At 43.8% G+C, this 25,948-nt stretch overlaps 1 protein-coding gene across 5 annotated transcripts in view; it reads right to left on the reverse strand.

The window, feature by feature from the left end:
• The window catches only part of LOC132129723 (actin remodeling regulator NHS-like), a 95,536-nt gene extending 70,999 nt beyond the window's left edge, over window positions 1-24,537 (reverse strand). For all 5 annotated transcript variants that reach the window (XM_059541420.1, XM_059541416.1, XM_059541418.1 and 2 more), the window contains exon 1: window positions 24,096-24,537. In XM_059541420.1, coding sequence (XP_059397403.1) covers window positions 24,096-24,375 — 280 coding nt within the window. In that variant the 5' untranslated portion in view covers window positions 24,376-24,537. The remainder of the gene's footprint in view (window positions 1-24,095) is intronic.
• Between the last annotated feature and the right edge of the window lie 1,411 nt (window positions 24,538-25,948).

The raw sequence follows: 25,948 nt of genomic DNA on the forward strand, positions 1-25,948 counted from the left end.
CTTATGTAAGTTTGCTTCTCAAGTAATTACATCTTGATTTATGAAAGTTTAGATATTTGCACTGAAAAACAAGACAAAAAAAGAGCAGCTTGAACATACTTCAAATGATCTCTTTTTGTGTTCTACAAAAGAAAGTTCTGAAAAGACAGAGTGGCAGAAGTTGATGACAGAATTCTTTTTTTTGGGTTTATCTGTTCCTTCAATTCCAAATTTAACTGAAGATTAAACAATGAGGAAATGAACTTTGCGGTCAGTGGGTGTTGTGGGAAACTCAGAGGCCTTGAGGGAAACTTTGGGTAGTTACGGCCAACATGAGAACAAATAAAGCAACAAGAAACAAAATAAGACTGTGTGTATGTTTATGTGTGAGAGCGATCCATCATTACAGAATAAATTCCCCAACAGCTCCTGAAGGGTGTGAAAGTGAATGAGCCAGACAGACTGACAGAGAGAGAGAATGAAATCCACAGTTTAGTTTTCACGGATGATCCGTGACATTATTATGTGTCTCGGATATCTCTGGAAGTTCCCATATGATTACATATGTGTGTGTATATGCGTCTTATAGAGCATATGAGAAGCATTGCATGACCGTTCTCTAGTTTCATATCCAAAAATCCACCATATCACTGCATGGATCAAAGGATTCAACTGAAACGGTGCATGTGTGATTTCAACTCACACATTGCTGAAATGCAAAAGTGGCACAAGTGGACATACAGACAGAGGCTAATATGTTTATAATGAGAGGTTGCCCTGGAATGATAGATTTGGAAAAAGAGAAACGGAGCTCTGAATGTACAGCTAAAGAGAGAGCAAATGTTTCTGAGAATGCACAAATAAATCTTAATCTTACAGGAGTCATGGAAAATAGTATATTTCCGGCTATTTTGAAGTATGAGTTTGATGTACTGTGCAGATGTACTCATTCTTCCTGAAAGCATGGGATGCAACATTTGCTCTTGGGTTTGTTTTTAAGACACCTTGCACTTTTAACACTTTTTCATATGAAAAATAAAAGATATATTGTCTGATTGCATATTTCCAGTGTGCAGACTATTCCAGCTACCTGGTTAAAAATGTCATGAAAATATCACAGTACAAAAAATTGTAATAACTCTAAAATAGAGGCTTCATTTTTTATATGTGTTGTAACATATGAGACTGTAACAGGGTAAAGTAATCTAAGTGCATATGTGTTTATGGAAAGGCGAATCCACTCGTGTGGTCTGGCATCTGTTTGAGTGGAAACAAGGCAGTTTGAATCTCACAGTGGTGGAATCGTCTGGAAGGATCTCAGACATCCTGCACAGGAGCTTTTGAGACACACATTTAGCCTTCGGGCCGATTACAGACCCAAAACCAACAACAGCAAAACGCCCAGAGTCACACTCAATCAGAAAAGAGTTCAATTCACCCTAGACAGGAACGTGGGTCAAAAATGGGCATGCAGACACATGTTCACTCAACACACGGGGTCAAGAGGTGAAAGAAAGCGTGTCAGATCAAACAGGCTGAACAAACAGCGCTGCAGATAATCAGACAACATAGGAATGACCGAAAGAGAAAAAACAGGAATGTTATTGTGGCTCAGACTAGCAGGCAGCCAGCGTTTATTCATATGAACTGATTCCTGAGAGCAGGCGTTCAGTCTCCAGCCATCTGAGACACCACGGTCAAATATTCACACTGCCTGTCAAAGCCGTGACTGACCGCAGACTGTCCAGTCGCTGATCTGCTGGGGTTTGAGATACCGCAGACCAATGGCATTCCACAAATCTATGAGGAATTTTACATTTTCAACTAATCAATAAACACTTGACCCTTAGGTAAATCTACTCTGTCAAAAATGTTTTTGATCTTTTTTTCCCCTTATTTATTTTTTGTTTGCATTCAATATTGAAAGATCTTCAATTGAAAGATCTTCAAAAAAAAAAAAAAAAAAAAAACTACTTGCAAACCAAAAGTGCACTGTCAGATTCTTCTCTTTATTTATCAGTGCAGTAAGACAATATATATGTATATTCTAGATATGATCTATGAAATAAGAATGATAAGAAGTCCTAATATCTTATGCAGTGCTGCCTCTAAAGAAATTTATCTTGTTTCATGGAATTGTAAATATTTTACCTGGAGAACAGGAACAAGAAAAGAATAGTCATTCCGAATAATTATTTATATAAATTTTTTTTTGCAAGAAGTTACTTTAGGGGCTCTGTATTCCTCTATAATCCTAATATATTTGCGGCATTTATAGGGTGTAAAAACAGGTTCGAAATTTCGATAAGAAAGATATAAGAAAGGCATGAGTCTCTTTCCCTCCCTTTCTTTTCTCCTCACTTCCACAGGTGTTGTTTTTCGACCTCTGCACTGGTTTGCTCATAAAAATGATTTATGAAGATGAGCTTTTAACTCAGATAAAAAAAAATGGAGTTTGCTTTATTCCAGAGACCCACTTACTGGCACCGTGGGCTGGTTTACGGGTAGTGAGGTCCCACTTGGTTTAGTGGGATTTGAGACATATAATGGGCACATATTACACTCAAAATTCACCTAAAAACCTGCTTAGGTTGTTTACGTAAGGTTTTCCTTCTAATGTAGAACTGAACAGGTTATTTAGATTCAAACAGTCATGGAGCACAGTAAACACAGGGTTACCATGTCAACAGTTCAAGATCTCATTTATCATGTGATGACATCAGAGAGATATTATGGGCTGGAAGTGTGGGTGTGTGTTTTATCAGATGCACTACTAACACACACTTGTCTGCCAGTGCAGATCGCCCTCACCCAAGTACTCTGGAAATGGGAATTCCTTGTAGCTCTAAAATCCATCCCACGCTCTTTCCTGCTCTCTCGTTCCTGATGACAGGCCTCTCTGGCTGTGCTCACCAGCACTTATTCTGAGGAAATGTAAAATGGAAAGTTTTACTGTGTCATTATGGGAGTGTTTTAGCTTTTAAAGTGTCTTCACTTCTGTCTATAACCAGCGAGCAGGGCAGGGTTATGACTAGCTGTGTTTTTGTAGGCGACATAACATCTCTCACAGTTATGGGAGGATTGTGAGAGGGAGACAAAGCCAAACTTAAGGGAGGAGCCGTTCGATTCTCATCTGGACTGGGCCAGAGTCACGGCGCTGTTTGAAGGTCCTTTGAAGATGAGAAGGAGAGAGACGATGAGAAAGAGAGACGAGGGCAGGTGGGCCGGCTCCAGGGGTGCGTGGAGGTTAGGAGAGTCTGAGGGCTTTTATGGGAATAATCTGCTTTAGACATTTCTCAGCGCTGCCATGGAGAGACAGACTCCACTAAGAGAACAACCACAGAGATCGCTTACAGCATGAGACACCGTCCGGCCATTCATGAGACACAAGTTAGGAATGTAACTTTAACGAGAAGACAAGATGCAAGAAAATGAAACAAGATGTGATATGATGCAAGAGAAGAGAAGAGAAGAGAAGAGAAGAGAAGAGAAGAGAAGAGAAGAGAAGAGAAGAGAAGAGAAGAGAAGAGAAGAGAAGAGAAGAGAAGAGAAGAGAAGACAAGAGAGATGCACTGCAATAAGATAAAGTGGAATGCGGTTAGATAAAATTAGATTAAATGAAATGAAACAAAATGAAATGCGACATCAGATGAGGCGAGATAAGATGAGAACCCTTGACTAAAATTTTAATTGGACTTAATATTGTCTGTGCCCAATGCTGTATCTGGAGATCTACATACCTTCCTGCAAAATAAAAACAGCTGAACCAGATCATTAAGATCTTCAGTAATGCTTGGTAATTACAGACAGGTGTGTTGGAGCAGAATTGGAACTGAACTCTGCAGGTAGGTAGATCTCCAGAAACAGAACTAAGCATCCCTGGTGTAGGCCATGGCCCCTTTAAAAGTCTTAATTCCCACTGAACTGTATTGAGGGGAGAGGAGAGGGTCCTGCTGTGAAGACATTAAACACATGTAGAGTAATTTAGAGGTTTGCTGGAGGTCTCAGAGAGACACACGACCCGGTCTGAGTTATGAGCAGCAGTGTTCATAATGACACGTCTGAGAACGCATCCCTCATTTTCATCAATCTAATCATAGAGAAAAGCATGTGTGTGTGTAAGTGTGTGTTGGGCGGGCAGATCTAACAGCACAGTAAGACGGAGGAATGTCTTTGATGTCATGGATGGAGTATGCAGGCCAAAGTCATAACAGTCATTTTTCAGAGGGAAAATTACACATGGGCTCCATCGACATTAAGCCCTGAACAACAGCATGCAGTCAGTCCAAGAAGGCAGCTTTCTTCAGTAAAACAAGCCCGGAGAGCTCAACTGCCAGGAGATGAGCTGTCATCATGACAAAAACACACACGGAAACAACACAAAGTGAGAAGACAGAGAGACAAAAATACCTGACAGCAATGAAAGGCATTCCAGAGCCTGGAGCGTCACTCCTAATTATCAGATATTTCACACTTGCGTGTGGCATGTAATTTCAAAAATGCATACAAATACTGAGGAATGATTGCAACACTCATGGATCATGTTACCTAACATCACAAAAAAACTTACAGAGATGACTGTCTCTTGCAATTATACATTGTCATACTTAATTTAAGTGATTAAAATAAACCTGTGTTAACTTTAGCATGCAACTCATCAACAGACACTCAAAACTGTATAACTACCATATTTTTCGGACTATAAGTCGCACCTGAGTATGAGTCGCATCAGTCCAAAAAAAAGTCATGACGAGGGAAAAAACATATAAGTCGCACTGGACTATAAGTCGCATTTATTTAGAACCAAGAACCAAGAGAAAACATTACCGTCTACAGCCGCGAGAGGGCGCTCTATGTTCTCAGTGTAGACTACAGGAGCACTGAGCAGCATAGAGCGCCCTCTGGCGGCTATAGACGGTAATGTTTTCTCTTGGTTCATTTCTCTCGGTTAATGTCAAATTAATTTTGATAAATAAGTCGCACCTGACTATAAGTCGCAGGACCAGCCAAACTATGAAAAAAAGTGCGAGTTATAGTCCGGAAAATATGGTATACAGCAACATGCTAACAACTACTAAAAACAACCTGGGAATTGCTTAACTATATGGCAAGATGTTAACGACCATTTAGAAAACTGTACAGTGACATGCACATTCAAAAAAGAAAAGTTAACCATTCAACAAGATGCTAATGACTGCTCAGAACACCTTACTGCATAACTGTACAATGATATGTTAACAATCACTCAAAAACTTTCAAGCAACCACATAACTGAACAGTAACATGCTAGCAACTACTTGAAAATGTAAGTATTTTCCTCACACAAAGATATCATATGGCTTCATATGACTTGGAATATTAGTGACAAATTTACTTATTATTATTATTATTTTTATTTTTTTGGACCCACACAGTCCTGGTCAACAATTACTTTGTCTGTTAAGAACTGAGCTGGATGATGACATCACTGAATTTAATGATGAACTGCCTTTTACTGTCATTCTGTATTACTGACACACTGTTTTCCTAATTAATGTTGTTCAGTTGCTTTGACACAATCTGTTTTGTTTAAAGTGCTATATAATTAAAGGTTACTTGACTTGACTACAGAAAAGAATACTCAGAACATCCTTTAAAACATCTGCTTTTGAAACTCATATTGGTTTGGCAATGACAGATTTTGGTGAATTGTCCATTTCAAACATTTTAGCACCAGCAGTCTGTATGTGTGTATGAGGAGAGAAAGGCAAGGGTTGCACGGGCACCTGGGTGACCTCCTTTGAATTAAGAAACACACCCTTACAACAACAAACAGGTGTTGAGTTTCCGCCCAGCAGTTTTGAATCGCACAGGAAGAGGGTGTACATCCGCAGGTTCACTCTAAAACAGAGCATGCCAATCTTTTCTGAAACACTACAGGACTCTCCATTTAATCTCACTCCGGTCGAGGGAAAAATGAGATCTCATTAACTGTCCTATGGGAACACATCTACTTTAAACAGACATACGTCTACATATAACCAAACATCAACTCTAAACAAATCATGGACTAGCCTAAAAGGTTATCGCCTTTTCCAAAATCTCATCTCATCTTTTAAAAGCTCTCACTCCCCTTCACACTCCAACTTTCACAACTCATCTTTCTCCTACATTCACAAAACTACAACTCAATTTATTATAAAATTACATTAAATTACAGCTTAACCATTATCTAAAAAGAAAACTTTTGCAAAGGTAAATCTGTATTGTATAAATTGTATACTCACTATATATAAATAAATAAATAAATAAATAAATGAGCTTTCTAACGATACTAGATGAGCAATTAGAGTGCCAGTGATATTGCAAGTAAAGTCAGCAGGAACTTTGGTGGTAAGTGATGGGGTACCAATAATGATGATCTCAGTTTTATCCATATTAAGTTTCAGAAAATTAGAGTTAAGCAATGCTTTTATATCATGCTCACAAACAGAGATTATGTCAATTTGGAATTGACGTATAGCTAATGCCATGACACTGTAGTATCTGACCCAATGGTAAAATATAAATAGTAAACAACAAAGGCCAAAGACCGGAACCCAGGAGGACGCCTTGTTTCAGGGGGGCAGTAGGGGATCGAAATTCCCGAGCAGAAATGTAAATGTCTGTCACATATGTATGAAGAGAGCCAGGAGAGAGCAGTACCAGATATACCCACAGCTGAAAGACGAGAGATAAGCAAATCATGAGAGATGGTATCAAAGGCAGAGCTGAGGTCAAGTAACGCAAGTAAAGACAGAGAGCCGGTGTCACAAGAGAGTAATAAATAATTTACTACCTTTACAAGGGCAATGTTGTATACGGAAGCTGGACTGAAATGGGTCGAAGAAATTATTTGCCACTAGAAAAGTCTGAAGCTGGGAAGCTACAGTACAATACTACAGTTCAAATAGTGTCAAATATCTGAAAAATGTCCAAAAATCACCTAACCCTATAAAATATTTTGGAGGTTTTTTAAAGTACAAACCCTAAGTATTTCTAAAATACCACACACACAAACTTTGTTCAAGCTCGAAAAACTCTCAAAGTGTAAAAACTCCCAAAGCCTCCCTTTAACCTTCGACCTCTTTCCCTGTCATACCCCTCATCACTTTAGGTTTGGAAATGGATTCAGCTTCCCCGAGGTGTAAAAAGTGTTTTCCTGTAAATCAGCTGGTTTTAAAATGCTTGATATGACTGAACAACCCACTGAAACCACATCAAACAGACAGTGGCTTCCCTTAAAAGACCAAAACCATCCTACCGGAGAACGCTTATGGCTTTGGGTTCACCCATAGTGCGTGTGTGTAACACAAAGCCAATAACCGCCAGTCTATGATTCACCTCTTACCAAAGTACCTTTGGATTATTTTACCACTTAATTTCAGTGCAATTAAACCAACGAAGGAAAAACAAGATGTACTAATCATTTTCAAACACATTTCCACCTGTCTTTCGGAAGCAGACATGAAGTGTCTTTTTGACACCTGCATTTAGCTGAACATTGGAGGTGTCTCCTGAGGCCCCAGGGCCCTAAACTCAGTGGTTTGACCTGAACCCTGAGAGACATGAACAGAAAATCCAGCAGCGGTACATCAGACCTGTCTGCAGACACATACTCAATACTCATAAAAGAGACGAGTCTTTGATATCCAGCTATAATTAACAACTGTATTTTATCAGCTCACAGTCATTCAGACCTGCATGAGGCTTTTAACGGAAAGATAAAGAGTCACTGAGATAATGTGCATTAGAGTTCTGAGTTGTATTTAAAAGTAAGAGGCTAGATAACATTGTATCTTCTGGATAAAGTCAAATTGTAGTTGGCAGGACTATTTTAGTAGAGCTTAATTCTAGAAGAATGCTGCAAATGGACTTTTATGGGAATGGTGCATCACAAGGACATTGCCAAAGTTATACTCTGTCATGTGACCAAAACCTGAGACTGAACTGTTGCATTTACCAAATTAAAATTCATTGTGCCTTTGGAAATCCCAATTCAACACCCTGACTTTTAAAAAGAGATCTCAATGAAAGTGAAAAAGTGAAAGTGACGTGACATTCAGCCAAGTATGGTGACCCATACTCAGAATTCGTGCTCTGCATTTAACCCATCCAAAGTGCACACACACAGAGCAGTGAACACACACACACACTGTGAACACACACCCGGAGCAGTGGGCAGCCATTTATGCTGCGGCGCCCGGGGAGCAGTTGGGGGTTGAATGCCTTGCTCAAGGACACCTAAGTCGTGCACATGCACTCCCCCCATCTACAATTCCTGCCGGCCCGAGACTCAAACTCACAACCTTCCAATTGCGAGTCCGACTCTCTAACCATTAGGCCACGACTTCCCCAGTAGACTTCCCCACGACTTCTAACCAATCATTCCTATCCATCAAATGCTCAGTGGGGTCTTGACAACCTCAACAGAAATACCCTTGAGACAATGCAAAAATATTTATGCACATTAATGAGCCCATATACAAGACCCTGTGACCTAACCCACCCAGATCTGACCAGTAGTGATACATTTTTAAGACCAAATCCAACCCAAATCTGACTTTTTTTATTATTATTGAATACTAACTTTAATTTGGGTCTGTTTGTCATACAAAGCTATTGAATGGTTTCAGAAGAGTTGGAATGTAGTGAAACAGTGATACAGACTACTTTTAATAGCATTCTGACAAGATCTGCCAGAATATTCTTCAGAAATTCACAGATTGTGTACAACAGTGTAAAGAAAGTCATACAGGTTTGTAAGTAAATATTGACCATTTTAACTTCCTTTTGCATGTTTTATGAGGATTAAAGGTCGAAGAAGATGAGGTGCAGAAGAAAGCTGCTGTGGATGGAGAAGAGAAACAGGCAAGTGCAGCTGCAGTCTGAGACCTCAATGAGAAGGTTAGACAAGATTCACCTCTGGGCTGTTACTATGCAGACTCTGAAGAGAGAGAGAGAGAGTTGCCTGCAGCCCGCTGGCCTACTCTAAATGTTGCATAACAAATTTGCCAGCTGTGTTCCTTGTTTAGCTTCTTAGCCCAGAGACGCGTGACAACACAGCGAATACTGCCTCCCGCCCTCCACCTCCTGAAAAGAATTCGAGGTCCAATAACAGTTGGATTAGGCAAAGTGGAAAACAGAATGATGCAAACGGAGGAAGAACAAGGTGTTTGTTATCATCCTTCCCCGTCAGGTGATTCAGCCCCCAAACAAAACAGTTCAATGGGTGTGTGTGTGATCGGGGGAGAATCTGGAGGTGTGTAAGGAAGCACCCAACTCAAAAATAATCCACTTCAGACACACTGTACATGTACATCTCGATATCAATACATTCAAAGAATCCACCTGCACACTCCTCCACTCATAGCATTTTGTTGATGTTCACTGTTCCTCTCAGTATGAATCTCTTCAACACAAACTGTGAAAGCAGTCTAGAGCTCAATGTCCAGTAATACGGCATGACTGCCAGCCCTGCAGTCTACCATGATCAACACACCTAGAAAATGATCAAGGTCCACAGCGCAGTCGCTCGAGCCGGAGCCAGTGTCCTCAGGGAGCAAATATAGAGACTGTGTGGTAGTGTAAAATACTGTTTTCCTAAAACAGGTTTTCCTCAGAACTTCGCACACTTCACAAACCAAACCATAAGACTCCACTGGAAAGAAATAGAAAAACATGACAGGCAGAACTGGAACATGGCTCATGGCCAACCACGTGTGTTCCCAGACCGCAGCCAAAGACCAAGGCCTCTTCTCTACACCTTAGCTGTAACAGCAGACATGGGATAGATTGGGAAGCATGGAACACGAGCATGCTTCTTACTACATACTGTATCTGCAAAATGTACACTATTTTTAAAGCAGAATGCAACACTGTCTTCTCACTTTCCTCCTCTCTTTATATGTTCTCTTATCTCTAGCTATGAGGGTAACACATTAATTTCAGCCCTTGCTCTAATCAACGAAAACGGACGCATCTTAAAGCATGTGTATGCATGAAAGAGAAGAATTTAATTATTGACATATGTACATTATCAAAATAAACCACCATTCTGTTTTAAGTCCCAAAGATTCCTAAGCTGTATATGAAAAAATATACTTAAATACTACCACTACTACTACTACTGTTTAATGATATGTTTAATCATTATTCATATTTTATTGCATTAAATTAAATAATATTAATAATAATAATGGAAAGTTCTTCTCACACAATCAAGTCAACATGACATCAAAACCAACCACATTTACTTACTTAAAAGTTACTTACATAAAAATAAATGTTTGTCACAATAAAATAAAAAATTAAACATCTAAAAAACGATGTATGTTATAATTTGTCAAACATTTTCACATCTCTGATGTTTCTATTCAGCTGATGTCATCAAGGCATTGAATTAATAATAAAAATAATAATAATATGTCACACCCAGGGGCTGGCTATGCTTTAACTAAGCCACACCCCTTCTCAACTTCCACCTCGAGGAGGTCCCCAAACCCGACCCAATGGCCAAGCAACACGAGAACAAGTAAGTGATAAAACAATCTTTATTTAAATATTTAAAAATAGCTTAGGGAATAGGGAAAGGGCAATTAAAACTAAACTCTGACTCGGCCCTCCAGATGGGCTATGGCCGGGAAGAGGTCAGGGAGCAAGGGGGCCACGGGGATCCGGGGCGTGGGGCTCGGGCCCCGGCCTGAGTCTTAGGTATCCGTAGCGCCCTCCTTCTTCCTCCTCTTCGCTGAATACAGCTCACGGTAAGTACTGGTTCACTCAGTTCGTTCTCGAGGTGCCCACTCTCTTTCTCTTCCTCCACAGGCAACAGCTCTTCGCTGATTACAGCTCACAGTAAGTACTGATTCACCCAGTTCGTTCCTTGGGTGCTCACGCTCTTTCTCTTTCTCCACAGGCAACGGCTGGGACACACAGGCACAGTTAGTTCAGCTTGGTTTTGCTCTCACCTCTTCGCTGATTACAGCTCACAGTAAGTACTGGTTCACACAGTTCGTTCCTTGGGTGCTCACTCGCTTTCTCTTTCTCCACAGGCAGCGGCTGGGACACACAGGCACAGTTAGTTCAGCTTGGTTTTGCTCTCACCTCTTCGCTGATTACAGCTCACAGTAAGTACTGGTTCACACAGTTCGTTCCTTGGGTGCTCACTCGCTTTCTCTTTCTCCACAGGCAGCGGCGTAAGTACAGGTTCCCTCAGTCTCTCCTCGTGTTACCCACTCTCTCTCCTTTTCTCTCCACAGGTATCAACTTGGGCACAATAGCACAGTTAGTTTGCTTTGAATGGCTCTCACCTCTGGGCTGGACACAGCGTACTGTAAGTACAGGGTTCGCTCTATTCCTCCTCGTGTTATTCACTCCCTCTCTCCTTTCCTCTCCACAGGTATCAACTTGGGCACAATAGCACAGTTAGTTTGCTTTGAATGGCTCTCACCTCTGGGCTGGACACAGCGTACTGTAAGTACAGGGTTCGCTCTATTCCTCCTCGTGTTATTCACTCTCTCTCCTTTTCTCTCCACAGGTATCAACTTGGGCACAATAGCACAGTTAGTTTGCTTTGAATGGCTCTCACCTCTGGGCTGGACACAGCGTACTGTAAGTACAGGGTTCGCTCTATTCCTCCTCGTGTTATTCCCTCTCTCTCCTTTTCTCTCCACAGATATCAACTTGGGCACAATAGCACCGTTAGTTTGCTTTGAATGGCTCTCACCTCTGGGCTGAACACAGCGCACTGTAAGTACAGGTTTCCTCTGTTTCTCCTTGTGTTACTCACTCTCTTTCCTTTCCTCTCCACAGGTATCAACTTAGACACAAAACACAGTTACTCTGCTTTGGATGGCTTTCACCTCTGGGCTGGACACAGCGTACCGTGCTATCTCCGGAGATCTGAAGCACGCTCACAACATATACTGTACTGAACTAGGCCAGGACCAGCAATCTCCTTGTCCTCCCACGCCGAAGTGCGTGAAGGCGGGGGTTTATCTGACAGGACACACGGCAATACACAGCAGCCCACAGCAATATACAACACCACGTCAAAATTATAGGTTTTCACAGCACGAAGACTCACCCACCACACTCAGTGTACGGAAAGGACACCCGTCTTCCTTCACTTCGCTTGGTTCGGATCTGGCGATGGAATATGCGGCCTAGCTAGTGATGTCGTCGTTGCGACTACTTCAATAAGTATTCCTTCGGCTCTCCCACCACACTATATTAGGGGTAGGGCCACCCTCCTCCTCCTGGAGAGATCTACACAACGCCAGGTCAATATACAGGGCACTTTCGACTGGCTCTTAGTACTCACATCAATGCCACTTCCAATCCCCTTTTTCACGTCGTCTCAGTTCGCCGTATAATCTGTTCACTTCTCAACCTTTAAGGTTCGCGATGTCTTCACAATCATACAATTCCAGCCTGAGGGAGAGAGAGAGTTAGACAGCTACCAGCAGCGTACCAAGACGGGCACAACCCAGTGCTTCACACACACCAAAGAGAGCTTTCCAGACTGTAAAATAACTTGGCCTTAAGTACTGCCTTGTCCAGCGTATCCTCCAATCACCAACCGCTGTCCCTAACTAGGCACAGGTGCATCGAATTCCCTGATTTTCCTTCTTACGGCGCTACCGGAAGTTCCGGTGTTCTGTTTTTCCGGTCCGGGCGGAAACACTTCCGGGCGGAACCAAACTTCCCGAATTTTGGTTCCGCCCCTAAAGATCGTCACCTTGTGACATCCTCCCCCGCCAATCCGTTCTAGTCCCTAGAACGTCCTCGGGCTGTCCACTCCCCATAGCGGGCAGGGGGTCGGCCTCGGTTCTCTCGCTGGGATCGTCTCACTGGTGAATCGGGCTCAGCTTGTTCAGGGGCTGCTTCTGGTTCTCTCGGGGCGATCGGGGGTGGTGCCACCACGGGTCTCCCTGGTACCACAGCCCAACCTTCAATCCAGGGGGCCGCTGGTACAGGTTCCGTGGGGACTTCTTCCACGGCTTCAGGGTAGTTAGGGCATGGGCGAATCATGTTCCGGTGCACCACACGGTCGGGGCCTGACTTCCCTTCTGGCCGGATGGTATAGACCGGCTGCCCCGGCCTCTGCTGCCGGCAGACTACATAAGGGGTGGCCTCCCAACGGTCACTCAGTTTCCCCTTCCCCTGCCGCCGATTATCTCTCACCAACACCCTCTCTCCTGGCAGTAGAGGGGCTTCTCTAGCAGTCCGATCATACAACCGCTTACTTTTCTCTCCTGCCGTCTGTATCCTTTTCGACACCTGCTCGTAGGCGAAATGCAAGCGCTGGTGATGGCGCCCCACCCACTCCGTTACACTTGCTTCCTCTTGGTCGGCTATCACTCCTAGGACCAGGTCAGTAGGCATTCGTATGTGTCTGCCAAACATCAGGTAAGTGGGAGCGTAACCCGTAGTACTATGTATACTGTTGTTATAGGCCTGTAGGAGGTTTGGCAAGGCACTCACCCAATCGTCCTGCCGTTGTTGGTCCAAGGTCCCCAGCAGCCCCAATAGGGTCTGATTGAATCTCTCACAGCCGCCGTTCCCCTGAGGATGATACGAAGTGGTGTGAGTTTTCGTGCAACCGTACAACTGGCATAGTTCTCTAATTACCCTGGACTCAAAGTTGGCTCCTTGATCGGAGTGCAGAAACTCCGGGCATCCGAACGTCTGGAAGACGGCCCGCCATAAAACTGTAGCGGTGGTGGTTGCAGTCTGGTCGAGGGTGGGGATAGCCCAAGCGTACTTTGTGAACAAATCCGTTATTACCAAGATGTTCTGGTAGCGATCTCGTGGTCGGCCCAGTGTCAAGAAGTCCATAGCCATGATATGAAGGGGGGCCTTCGCATGGATGGGTACCATTGGCGCTCGGACCTCCCGTCTGGACTTAAACAATATGCATCTCGGGCAAGCTTGAATTAGGGCGTGCACCGATGCCTCTAGCCCGGGCCAAAAGAAGAATCTCCTAAGCAGGGACACGGTCCTCTCCTGTCCCTGATGCCCCAACTGGTTGTGGTACGCCGAAACTAAAGCCGTTACCTCATCTGCGGGTACCACGATCTGGCGTACTTCTTCGCCCAACTTCGGGTCACTGACCCTTCTGCACAAAACGCCATCTCTCAGCTCCAGCCTGTCCCATTGCCCCAGCAGCCTCCTCCCAGTATCCGTCTGGGCTAACCTCTCCGCTGGCGTCAGCCGTCGGCCCTGTTCCAGCCATTCTCTTACCAGCCGCACATCTTGATCCCTGGCCTGTCTCTCCCTCCACCGACGGGGATCCCATCCCCAGTTCTCAGGCACGGCCTCTTGTCTGCTGCCTGGTGCCTCTACTGCTCCTACCATATAGCCCTCCTCCGGGCTGGCCCCTCCGGGGCTTTCCGCTTCGGGCAGCCTTGAGAGGACGTCCGCGTTCATGTGTTCACGCCCTGGTCGGTACTGTAGTTGATAGTCAAAGTTGGCCAGTTGGGCCACCCACCGCTGCTCCACGGCTCCCAGCTTCGCCGTCTGTAAGTGTACTAATGGGTTATTGTCTGTAATGATCGTCACCTTGGCACCCCAGAGGTAGTCTTTAAATTTCTCACTTAGGGCCCACTTCAACGCCAGCAGCTCCAATTTGAAAGAACTATAGTTCGCATCGTTCCTCTCGGCTGGGTGGAGGCTCCGGCTGGCGTACGCGATGACCCTCTCAACTCCGTCCTGCCGTTGAGCCAACACCGCTCCCAGCCCGAGATTGCTGGCATCTGTATACAAAAGGAATGGTTTTGTGAAATCTGCGTATGCCAAGATAGGGGCCTGTAGCAGCTCCTGCTTCAATGTCTGGAACGCCGACTCACAATTTGCATCCCAGTCTACGTTGGGCGACCCCCGGCCCCGGTTACGACCTGTGCCAACCAGCAACTGATTAAGGGGTTTAGCAATTTTTGAAAAGTCCTTTATGAAACGCCTATAGTATCCCACAAATCCTAAAAAGGATCGCACTTGCCTCACTGTCCTCGGGGCCTTCCAGTCCTTCACGGCCGATACCTTTCCAGGATCTACGGACACTCCAGCCGCACTGACCACGTGGCCCAGAAAGTTGACTTCTCTCCGTAGTAAGTGACACTTATTGGGCTGTAGTTTCAATCCGTACTTCTCCATGGCCCGAAAGACTTCCTCGAGGTGCCTCAGGTGTGAATCAAAATCTGGGGAGTAGACAATCACATCATCCAGGTAAACTAATACTGACTCCATTAACTGACCTCCCAAGCACCGCTGCATCAGCCGCTGGAAGGTGGCCGGAGCGTTACAGAGCCCGAAAGGCATCCGGTCCCATTCAAATAGTCCAAACGGGGTTGTAAAGGCAGTCTTCTCCCGGTCTGCTTCGGCCACCTGCACCTGCCAGTAGCCACTGGCCAAATCTAGGGTAGAGTACCATGCCGACTGCGTGAGGCTGGCAAGCGAATCTTCGATCCGTGGCAAAGGGAAAGCGTCTTTCTTAGTCACGAGGTTCAGCTTACGGTAGTCCACGCAGAATCTCCAAGCCCCCGTCTTCTTTTGCACCAGCACTATGGGGGCCGCCCACGGGCTGCTGCTTTCCCTAACAACTCCTTGCTTCAGCATGCCTTGCAGGAGTGTACGTACCTCGGTATACAAAGTGGGCGGAATTGGGCGATACCTCTCCCGGCTGGGCCCTGCATCCCCGGTAGGTATATGATGTTGTACCACCTGGGTGCATCCGTAGTCTTCATCGTGGGTGGCGAACACATGCTGCCATCTCCGAAGGAGGGCCTGTAACTTCTGTGTCTGTGCCTGCTCTAAATCCTCCCCTTGTAACGACTCACCCGCCAGGTGGCTCGGCACACTCCTCTCCATACCACCCCATGGGGTGTCTACTTGTGTCAGGGCCACCTCGATGACAGTGGGGCACACCTGACGAAAACTAATATCCCTCTCTTCCCTTACTTGGTGGGATGTAACCGTTGTCAGACGGGCTAATCGTTGGTGCCGATGTAGTTGCACCGCGTATGGATGTACATTCCGTATCCTCACGGGGACTCTCCCCCGCCGGACCGTCGATAGTCCTCGTGCCACTTCCACTTGTGGACAATCCACATGGGGCTCCACCAGCACCCACTCTTCTGGGCCCGCTCTTCGGGGCGGTACTCGCGCCCACACAACAGCCTCACTTTTTGCGGGGACAGACAAAGCAAAACGACACATCACTCTTCCTACCTCTTCCTGTTCCCTGCGGACTTGGCTCATTTGCACCCTTCGACAGTCAGCTACCACACACTCCCACTTGGGCCTCTCTGCAGGTGGTATCTTCGATACGGGCCTAGCCCGAAATAGCTCTTCCCAGCAATCAGCGAGGACATTCATGCCCAACAGGGCTCGATGTGCACCCAGACAATGGTCTTGCACGATAATCACACCTTTCTGGGGGACCATCACTCCGTGAACCTCTAGGTCCGTCAATCGGTAGCCAATATATGGGATGTCGAGGCCGTTTGCGCCCTTCAGAGTAAGCCAGGGGGCCTCCGCCCCTGGTGCCCCTTGTTTCCCAAACACTTCTTCGGATAAACTCTCAGCAAACAACGTCACTTGGGAGCCTGTGTCTACCAGGCATTGAATCTCCTTGCCGCACACTCTCACCTTCGCCACGGGGCTACGCCCAATCATCTGGCTCCTAGAGCCATATCCTCTTCCAGGGTCTTCTCGAGGGGTCCCGGCCACACGACCCACAGTGGCCGGCCGACCTAAAAACCCCCTTCTGACGCCCTGCGGGGCCCACACTGGCGGCTATAGTGACCTGGTTTGCCACAGCGGTTGCAGATGGGTCGCCCTTGCTCGTCCCATTCGAAACGGGGCCGGTTAAAGTGGTTCGGGCGCCTGAACGGCTCTCGGCCTCCCTCTGAGTACACTCGGTCTCGGGGCGCCGGCCGTGGTTCCTCCCGCGCCCGTCCTTGGCGCAATTCTCCTACGAGGGCTTTAGACAGTTCAGACATCTGATCGCGGACATCTTTCAAAAGTTCAGCCTTCAGTGCTTGCTTCCAGTCAGGGCCTCCGGGTTGTGCTGGTGCTACTTCACTGACAACCGCACACACTGGGGAACCACTCACCTCAGTCTCATCACCTTCCAGGGCCAGTGCCTCTTTCTTCAGATCTTCGAACGTAAGACCCGGGTCCCTTCGAAACTGGATACGTAGGCTCTGTCTCACCGGACCCTCCTTCAACCCCAGAAGAAACTGGTCCCGCAATAGAGTCTCTCCATCTCCCAACCCGTGGTCCCGACGGGTCTGTAGTCGGGCGAATTGCTCTCGCAACCTCAGGGCGAAAGCTCTAATCGGTTGGCGGGGGCCCTGCTTACAATTGAAGAACTGGGAGCGAAGGACAGCTACGGGGGTGTGGTCACCATACTGTTCAGTGAGGAACTGGAACACGGTTTGGGCGTTGGCTCTAACGGCTTCGGGGGCGGCATGCACCTCTCGCCGCGCTTCTCCATCCAGGGAGTTTAACACAAATTGAAGCCGCTGGGCTGCACTAAGGCCCTGTAGGTCGGCCAAGTACTCTAGTTGAGCCTTCCATTCAGACAATCGTACCTCGGATTCTGTCCCCCCATATTTTTGAATCCAGGGGCTCCCCATAAAAACGGGCATGGCACGGGGTTGGGCTGAAAGCCCCGCGTTGTCGGTCATTGGACGACCTTGGTTACTCAACTCGAGGTGGAAACCCTGCCGACTACGCCAAATCTGTCACACCCAGGGGCTGGCTATGCTTTAACTAAGCCACACCCCTTCTCAACTTCCACCTCGAGGAGGTCCCCAAACCCGACCCAATGGCCAAGCAACACGAGAACAAGTAAGTGATAAAACAATCTTTATTTAAATATTTAAAAATAGCTTAGGGAATAGGGAAAGGGCAATTAAAACTAAACTCTGACTCGGCCCTCCAGATGGGCTATGGCCGGGAAGAGGTCAGGGAGCAAGGGGGCCACGGGGATCCGGGGCGTGGGGCTCGGGCCCCGGCCTGAGTCTTAGGTATCCGTAGCGCCCTCCTTCTTCCTCCTCTTCGCTGAATACAGCTCACGGTAAGTACTGGTTCACTCAGTTCGTTCTCGAGGTGCCCACTCTCTTTCTCTTCCTCCACAGGCAACAGCTCTTCGCTGATTACAGCTCACAGTAAGTACTGATTCACCCAGTTCGTTCCTTGGGTGCTCACGCTCTTTCTCTTTCTCCACAGGCAACGGCTGGGACACACAGGCACAGTTAGTTCAGCTTGGTTTTGCTCTCACCTCTTCGCTGATTACAGCTCACAGTAAGTACTGGTTCACACAGTTCGTTCCTTGGGTGCTCACTCGCTTTCTCTTTCTCCACAGGCAGCGGCTGGGACACACAGGCACAGTTAGTTCAGCTTGGTTTTGCTCTCACCTCTTCGCTGATTACAGCTCACAGTAAGTACTGGTTCACACAGTTCGTTCCTTGGGTGCTCACTCGCTTTCTCTTTCTCCACAGGCAGCGGCGTAAGTACAGGTTCCCTCAGTCTCTCCTCGTGTTACCCACTCTCTCTCCTTTTCTCTCCACAGGTATCAACTTGGGCACAATAGCACAGTTAGTTTGCTTTGAATGGCTCTCACCTCTGGGCTGGACACAGCGTACTGTAAGTACAGGGTTCGCTCTATTCCTCCTCGTGTTATTCACTCTCTCTCCTTTTCTCTCCACAGGTATCAACTTGGGCACAATAGCACAGTTAGTTTGCTTTGAATGGCTCTCACCTCTGGGCTGGACACAGCGTACTGTAAGTACAGGGTTCGCTCTATTCCTCCTCGTGTTATTCCCTCTCTCTCCTTTTCTCTCCACAGATATCAACTTGGGCACAATAGCACCGTTAGTTTGCTTTGAATGGCTCTCACCTCTGGGCTGAACACAGCGCACTGTAAGTACAGGTTTCCTCTGTTTCTCCTTGTGTTACTCACTCTCTTTCCTTTCCTCTCCACAGGTATCAACTTAGACACAAAACACAGTTACTCTGCTTTGGATGGCTTTCACCTCTGGGCTGGACACAGCGTACCGTGCTATCTCCGGAGATCTGAAGCACGCTCACAACATATACTGTACTGAACTAGGCCAGGACCAGCAATCTCCTTGTCCTCCCACGCCGAAGTGCGTGAAGGCGGGGGTTTATCTGACAGGACACACGGCAATACACAGCAGCCCACAGCAATATACAACACCACGTCAAAATTATAGGTTTTCACAGCACGAAGACTCACCCACCACACTCAGTGTACGGAAAGGACACCCGTCTTCCTTCACTTCGCTTGGTTCGGATCTGGCGATGGAATATGCGGCCTAGCTAGTGATGTCGTCGTTGCGACTACTTCAATAAGTATTCCTTCGGCTCTCCCACCACACTATATTAGGGGTAGGGCCACCCTCCTCCTCCTGGAGAGATCTACACAACGCCAGGTCAATATACAGGGCACTTTCGACTGGCTCTTAGTACTCACATCAATGCCACTTCCAATCCCCTTTTTCACGTCGTCTCAGTTCGCCGTATAATCTGTTCACTTCTCAACCTTTAAGGTTCGCGATGTCTTCACAATCATACAATTCCAGCCTGAGGGAGAGAGAGAGTTAGACAGCTACCAGCAGCGTACCAAGACGGGCACAACCCAGTGCTTCACACACACCAAAGAGAGCTTTCCAGACTGTAAAATAACTTGGCCTTAAGTACTGCCTTGTCCAGCGTATCCTCCAATCACCAACCGCTGTCCCTAACTAGGCACAGGTGCATCGAATTCCCTGATTTTCCTTCTTACGGCGCTACCGGAAGTTCCGGTGTTCTGTTTTTCCGGTCCGGGCGGAAACACTTCCGGGCGGAACCAAACTTCCCGAATTTTGGTTCCGCCCCTAAAGATCGTCACCTTGTGACAAATACATTGTTTATTAATAATATTAAAGAAATAAAGGAAGTACTGAAAATACTATAACATAAAAAAAATAAAAAAATATTACATATAAGTGATAATTTTATCAAATATACCACAAACAGAGTACGAAGTGCTGCTAGGCTCTCAGCAAGGTCCTCTGTCAGACCCCAAACAGCACATCAAGGTTAAAGACATGCACCCTATTAACAGCTAGCCCTGAAATCAAACTGATTAGGAGTTTTAGATGTCCTGAGGAGGTTTTAGTGAACTGAGAAGTGAACAGTCATGGATGAGCTGCCACATTTAGAGTTTTTGTCCCGTTACCACGGAAATGATAATCTGAAAGAGCCAGACACACTTCAGTGCCTCACAGTCATGCGTCTTTCTATTACGCTAACAAACATTCTCTCTCTCTCTCTCTTTCTCTCTCTCTCTCTCTCTCTCTCTCTCACACACACACACACACACACACACACACACACAGACAGACACTTCAGACATTTTTACAGCCATTCCTCCAAAAAAAAAGTGTGTGCACGTTTTTTTGAATAAAATATAAAGATATTGTGTTTGTGTGTATGTGTGTGTGTTAAACAAAAAAAAAACAGACACAGATCACACATTATAACATTATATGTTTGTCAAATGTTCTCCCCCTCTCACATGACATAAAAAAAGAAAAAAAATAGCCTACTTCTCATGATTCAGTATGTACATTTCCATCAAAAATAACCCTCATTAGAGAAGTTAAATGCATTGTAAATGCGGTTTCATGTTAACCACTTTGCAATTTTTCAATACTGGACCATTATTAGCATTTAGACAATATAAGCGGAAACCATGAGAGCATGTTTACGTTTATGAGAAAGAGTGTGTTGAACAGGAATGGGGCTTAGAGAGCATGTGCAATACACTGTTTACAGTGTTTGACCTAATTGTGTCAGAAACATGCCTGATATCACAGAGATGAACACACACACACACACACACACACATGTTTGTGTTCGCGTACATGGCATGTGCAGCAGAAGCAACGTAAACAGGTCCTAATGTGGCCATGCTGATTCTCAATAGTACCACAAGCCCTTCCAAAGCCCCACCCCTCCACCCACACTCACACACTCACTCACATTTGCACTGATTCAGATTCATATTAGCTGCTCTGTTGTTAAAGCGCACAAGAGACAATCACTATGAAAGGGTTGATGGAGGGTAATTATGGTGCTGGGAGAGGGTGTACATAAATCTATTCAATATATCATTACCACAACAATAACACCGACTTCAAAAGCTCCTCTGATATGAGAAACCAACATCATACTCACAATACCAGCTGTTAGCTCAGAAACCAGTTTGACATTTTCTGAAGAAAATATGAGCTGAGACTGCCAACATAAAACATTGCCACAATGCTAGACTGTTTGGATGGATCCCAGGACGTTGCTAAGGTCAGAGTGATTTAGTGTTTTTTAGGACGATCTGGGCGGCTGCTTACAGGCTCAAGTTAAACACTATAGTTGAATACTTAGGATTTAAACAGAGCTATAACCTTGAGTATGAGCAATGATAAATCAATATAAAAAATACACATGAAGGTGCACCAAGTACAAAGAAATCAAATAAGAATAATAAAAAAGTGCAGTTTTTTTTAAGTGCAGGTTTGTAGGGCTGCACAATTTGGCTTAAATTTTGTGATGATGTATCAATCATTATGGCTAAATAATAATTATAATAATAATAACTTTTATTTTGATGAATAACTGCAGCCAAGTCCTTAAAGTTTCTCTTCAGTGCCACGTTTTACTCTGAAACACGTAGCCATATATTTATTTAACTAAATTTGAATATGATTTGATAATCACACCAAACCATATTGTGATTTTGGTTTTATTTTGACTGAACGTGCACCTACTGAATACTATTCACTTCAGTTTGATAATCGCATATTTTGCACATTTTTGATTGATAATGCATGACAAATGTGTCTGGATTATTATTTTATTATTTTTTATTATTTGAAATGGCATTGTAACTAAAACTTTTGCATGATTCTGCCTCCTCTCTGATCATGTCTGTTGTAACTGCTGGCAAAAATGACAGCTTTCAAGACAAAAATCTTTATGGGGTTGGTTTGATGATTAACCATAATTATGATGTCATGTTTAAGCAGACTGACACAAACAAAAGATCCCAATCTATTTGGTTAATGACAGAATCCATCTGTCTGACCCATAATGACCCACAGGTACCACAGACTAGTGCTGGACGAAGTGCATTAGTGACCTTTGACCTCCAAATGACAGGTTAAACAGGAACAAGAGGCTGAAAACAGGCACTTATTCAGTTATTTAAGCAGACTGCTGGAGCAGAGATACCAGCCTTATGGATTGTCTAAAGGGAGCTGGATTACACAAGATGAATTGTTGTGAACTTTGCTCAGTATCCTCTCAGTTGGGCCAGACTTCCCTGAATGAGTCAAAAACAGAGACGGATCTCATGAGGAAAGTGTTTAAATGAGACCTCCCAGAGCAAAACAAACTATTAGTGGCTAAAGAAAGACGGGACGGGGAAGGAAGGAGGGCTGGAAGGACACGCCAGGTTGGGTGTTATTCCATAAACACCACATTCCCCGAAAATGACCCTGAAGATCAGGAGATTCAAAAGCATGAGACAGAACATCCGTAACAAATATCCATTACAATTAAATTTATCTTGAACATTATATAAATAATCAAATAATACAATAAAAATAACAACAATAATTTGATAGAATCTTTCAGTTCTTCTGAAATATTTATTTCAATCCTGTCAACTAAAAAATCAGGTGTCTCTTCAAGAGAACATTATGGACTTTTCTACAGTGCCAGATGTTTTCACCACAACAACAAAAACAACAATATCAATTTTATTTTGCATTATCTTAGTTAAATATTTTGTTTAATATGGTTTTCATATTATACAAAATATTTACTATTATTATTGTTGTTATTGCTGCTGCTGTTATTATTATAAAAAAACATACTTAAGCAAAATATAAATATATATTATTATATAAAATATTTAAAATTAATATGAAACAATAATACAAAACAAAAAATATAAGAAGAATAAGAAGATTATTATTATCATAATTATAAGTAGTACCTAATTTCATTGTTTTAGATTTTGTATTATTTCATTAATATTTTATCATTTCAGATTTTCGATTTTATATTTTAATTATAAATATTGCATACTTATTATTAATATTAGTTGTAATATTATTAAATTGTTATATATTTCAAATAAATAAGAAATAATAAAATATAAATAAAATTATACAAAACTTAAAACATAATAATTAATTATTATTATAATTAAATATTATGAAAACACTATCATGATTAATATTAATAATAAATATTATTATTATAATAAATCCAAAAGGCTTTTTAAGACACTCTCAAAACAAAACAAAACAAAAGACTTTCTCTTTCACTTTTGCAGGTCCATTTGAAATCAGCAAATACACAAAACAACCTAACCTTATTAATCTCATCATATCACACAAAACTAAGCGCAGCTTCCAACAGAAGCACACGCTCTGCCTCGAGTCATCACGGATCACAGACATCAGGCTTGTTTCACTTTTGAATGACAGAATCTGTTCTTATGCAACATGGAAATGATGTACTCTGTAACAAGAATCATGTTTTCCCAGTGTCATCTGGTGTGAAGAGCACACACCCCTTCTGCTGTCCTTCACTATAAACCAACTTTCACCACAATCTCCGCAGTGACTCACAGCCCTACAGTAGCTGTGTTTGGGAACTTGTTGAAAACAGCTTGATCAAGATGGTCTACCTAGAAACCATATAACCACATGCTCCCTTTAGAGTAACCTGCGTGTTTTGAGACTTTTGATCAAGTGAATAGTCCATGAATCAAGTCCAGATCTTTAACCATCTTTAGACTATCAGTCGCGCGCGCTGGAGGAGACAAGGTAAACAACTACTTGCATTACATAACTTTTTAAGGGCTGTTTGTGTGATGTATCCGATTGGTAAAACATCTGGACTGCTGGCCCAAAGATCGCAAGTGCAATCGATCACCACTGCGCAGGACTAAACCTTGCGAAAACGAACTCTTCATCAATTTTTGGATACAAAAGGCACTCCAGGAGCGGGGTACTCACGCACTGCCTCCTGTTTGGGGTCGAGCGCGCCGGTGCTCTCCTGGATCCTGCTCATCTTCTCCCGGAGCGCACAGACGCGCCGGTTTGTGGCGAGCAGCTCGTGCTCCAGCTCCTGGAAGAGCGAGCAGGCGTGTTTGGCCAGATCCGACAGCTGGCGCAGGGTCCGGGACAGAGCCACATTACTGAAGGCGCACAGGTCCTGGAGCAGGAGACCCTCCTCATCCGCGTCCGTGCGTCTGCACAGCCACTGGGGCTCCACGATCCGCTTGGCAAATGGCATTTTGTCATGTAGTGTTTAGGTATAATATCCACCTTCGGAGGAAAACGCAAACAGGTTCCATGTAATAAGCAAGACCCCCTCCTCCTCCTCCGTCAGGCCAGGGTCTCTCGTGGCTCGTCCTCCATCCTCCGTTTGGCCGGACACACACACACACACACACACACCCGCTGAACCGCACTGAGATCCGCCTCTGCCGCTCTGATCCCGCTTCCACTCACTGGCGTGCTTTTCTCAGCTTTAAACTCCGAATGCTTTTAAGGAAAGACGGAGCGAAAACCTGGAGTGGAGTACGGCGACAACTGGATCCGGAACAACCGCTTTTCATTCACGAGACAGACAGACAGACAGACAGATGTTTTTCAAAGTCAGATATGAGAATGTCAGAAGTCATAGCATTGTGATAGAGTTATAATACTTTGAGAATAAAGTAAAAAGTCTTAAATTATTAACTTTTCTCGTATTGCTATTACTTTGTTCTGGTAATTTTGACTTTTTTAAGACTTTAATCTCCCAATGCTTTGACTTTATTCCCATAAAATTATTATTTTGTTGATAAGGCAATGTTTCTAATTGTAAGCTTTTTTAATGTGTTAGCATGTAATCTTATATGAATATTTAAATTGCATTTAATGAACACTTTTGTTTTGTACAATACACTGAGTTATACATTTATAATCTTTTTATTTTATTTTACTTAACCCCTTAACTGTCACTCACATTTTTGAACATTGACTTTGTAGTGCACGATCCAAACTTACATTTTTCTCATTTATGAATGAAAATATTTTGTAACATGATATTGATGTACCATTTACATGGTAATGCAATGTCTGATTTTAAAATGGGTTTTAAAGGATGAATTTTGAGATTTTAAGAGAAAAAGGCAACAAAGTCTTTTTTTTTAAACAAAGGTCAAAACTCCAGTTATAATTTAGATTTTTGAGGGTGCACTCTTGTCATAAATTAATCGATTACTTTTCCTACATAATTTTTAACAAAAAACATTGGTAATATATATATATTTGGGAGTCTTAGACCTTTCCAACGATATATAGATTGTCAAGATTAGATTAGATTTAATTGTAATCTAGTGAAGTAAATGTAGGGGTGACAGTTAACAGGTTAATACATTTTAAAATGGAAGGGACAATGATGTTTAAAAGAAGTTTTGGTTGAAGTTCTAAACTTAATTTTTATTTTTCTTTAATGCATATTTTCAATTTACAAACAAGATCAAACCATAATTGCTGGGCCCACTATTGATTTAAAGTCTGGCTTATATTATATTGCATTTTAGAAAAATTTAAACAGTAAAATTATACGAATAACAAATGAACCAATAAACAAAACTATAATCCAAAGAAATTTGTAAAAGCAAGAACACAAAGGTAAAATAAAAATATTAAAACATTATTCTGGTTAATGGAAACTGTCATTAATTGTATAACATCACAACATATAAAATGTGACAACCTGCCCCGACTTGACATATCTAGACTTTAGACACCCCCATGACAACTTCACATTTGACGACTTTCCGTTTTTATTTTCTTGTAGAATAGAATAGAATGCA

The sequence above is a fragment of the Carassius carassius genome, chromosome 46 (assembly GCF_963082965.1).
Source record: "Carassius carassius chromosome 46, fCarCar2.1, whole genome shotgun sequence".
Classification (NCBI taxonomy): domain Eukaryota; kingdom Metazoa; phylum Chordata; class Actinopteri; order Cypriniformes; family Cyprinidae; genus Carassius; species Carassius carassius.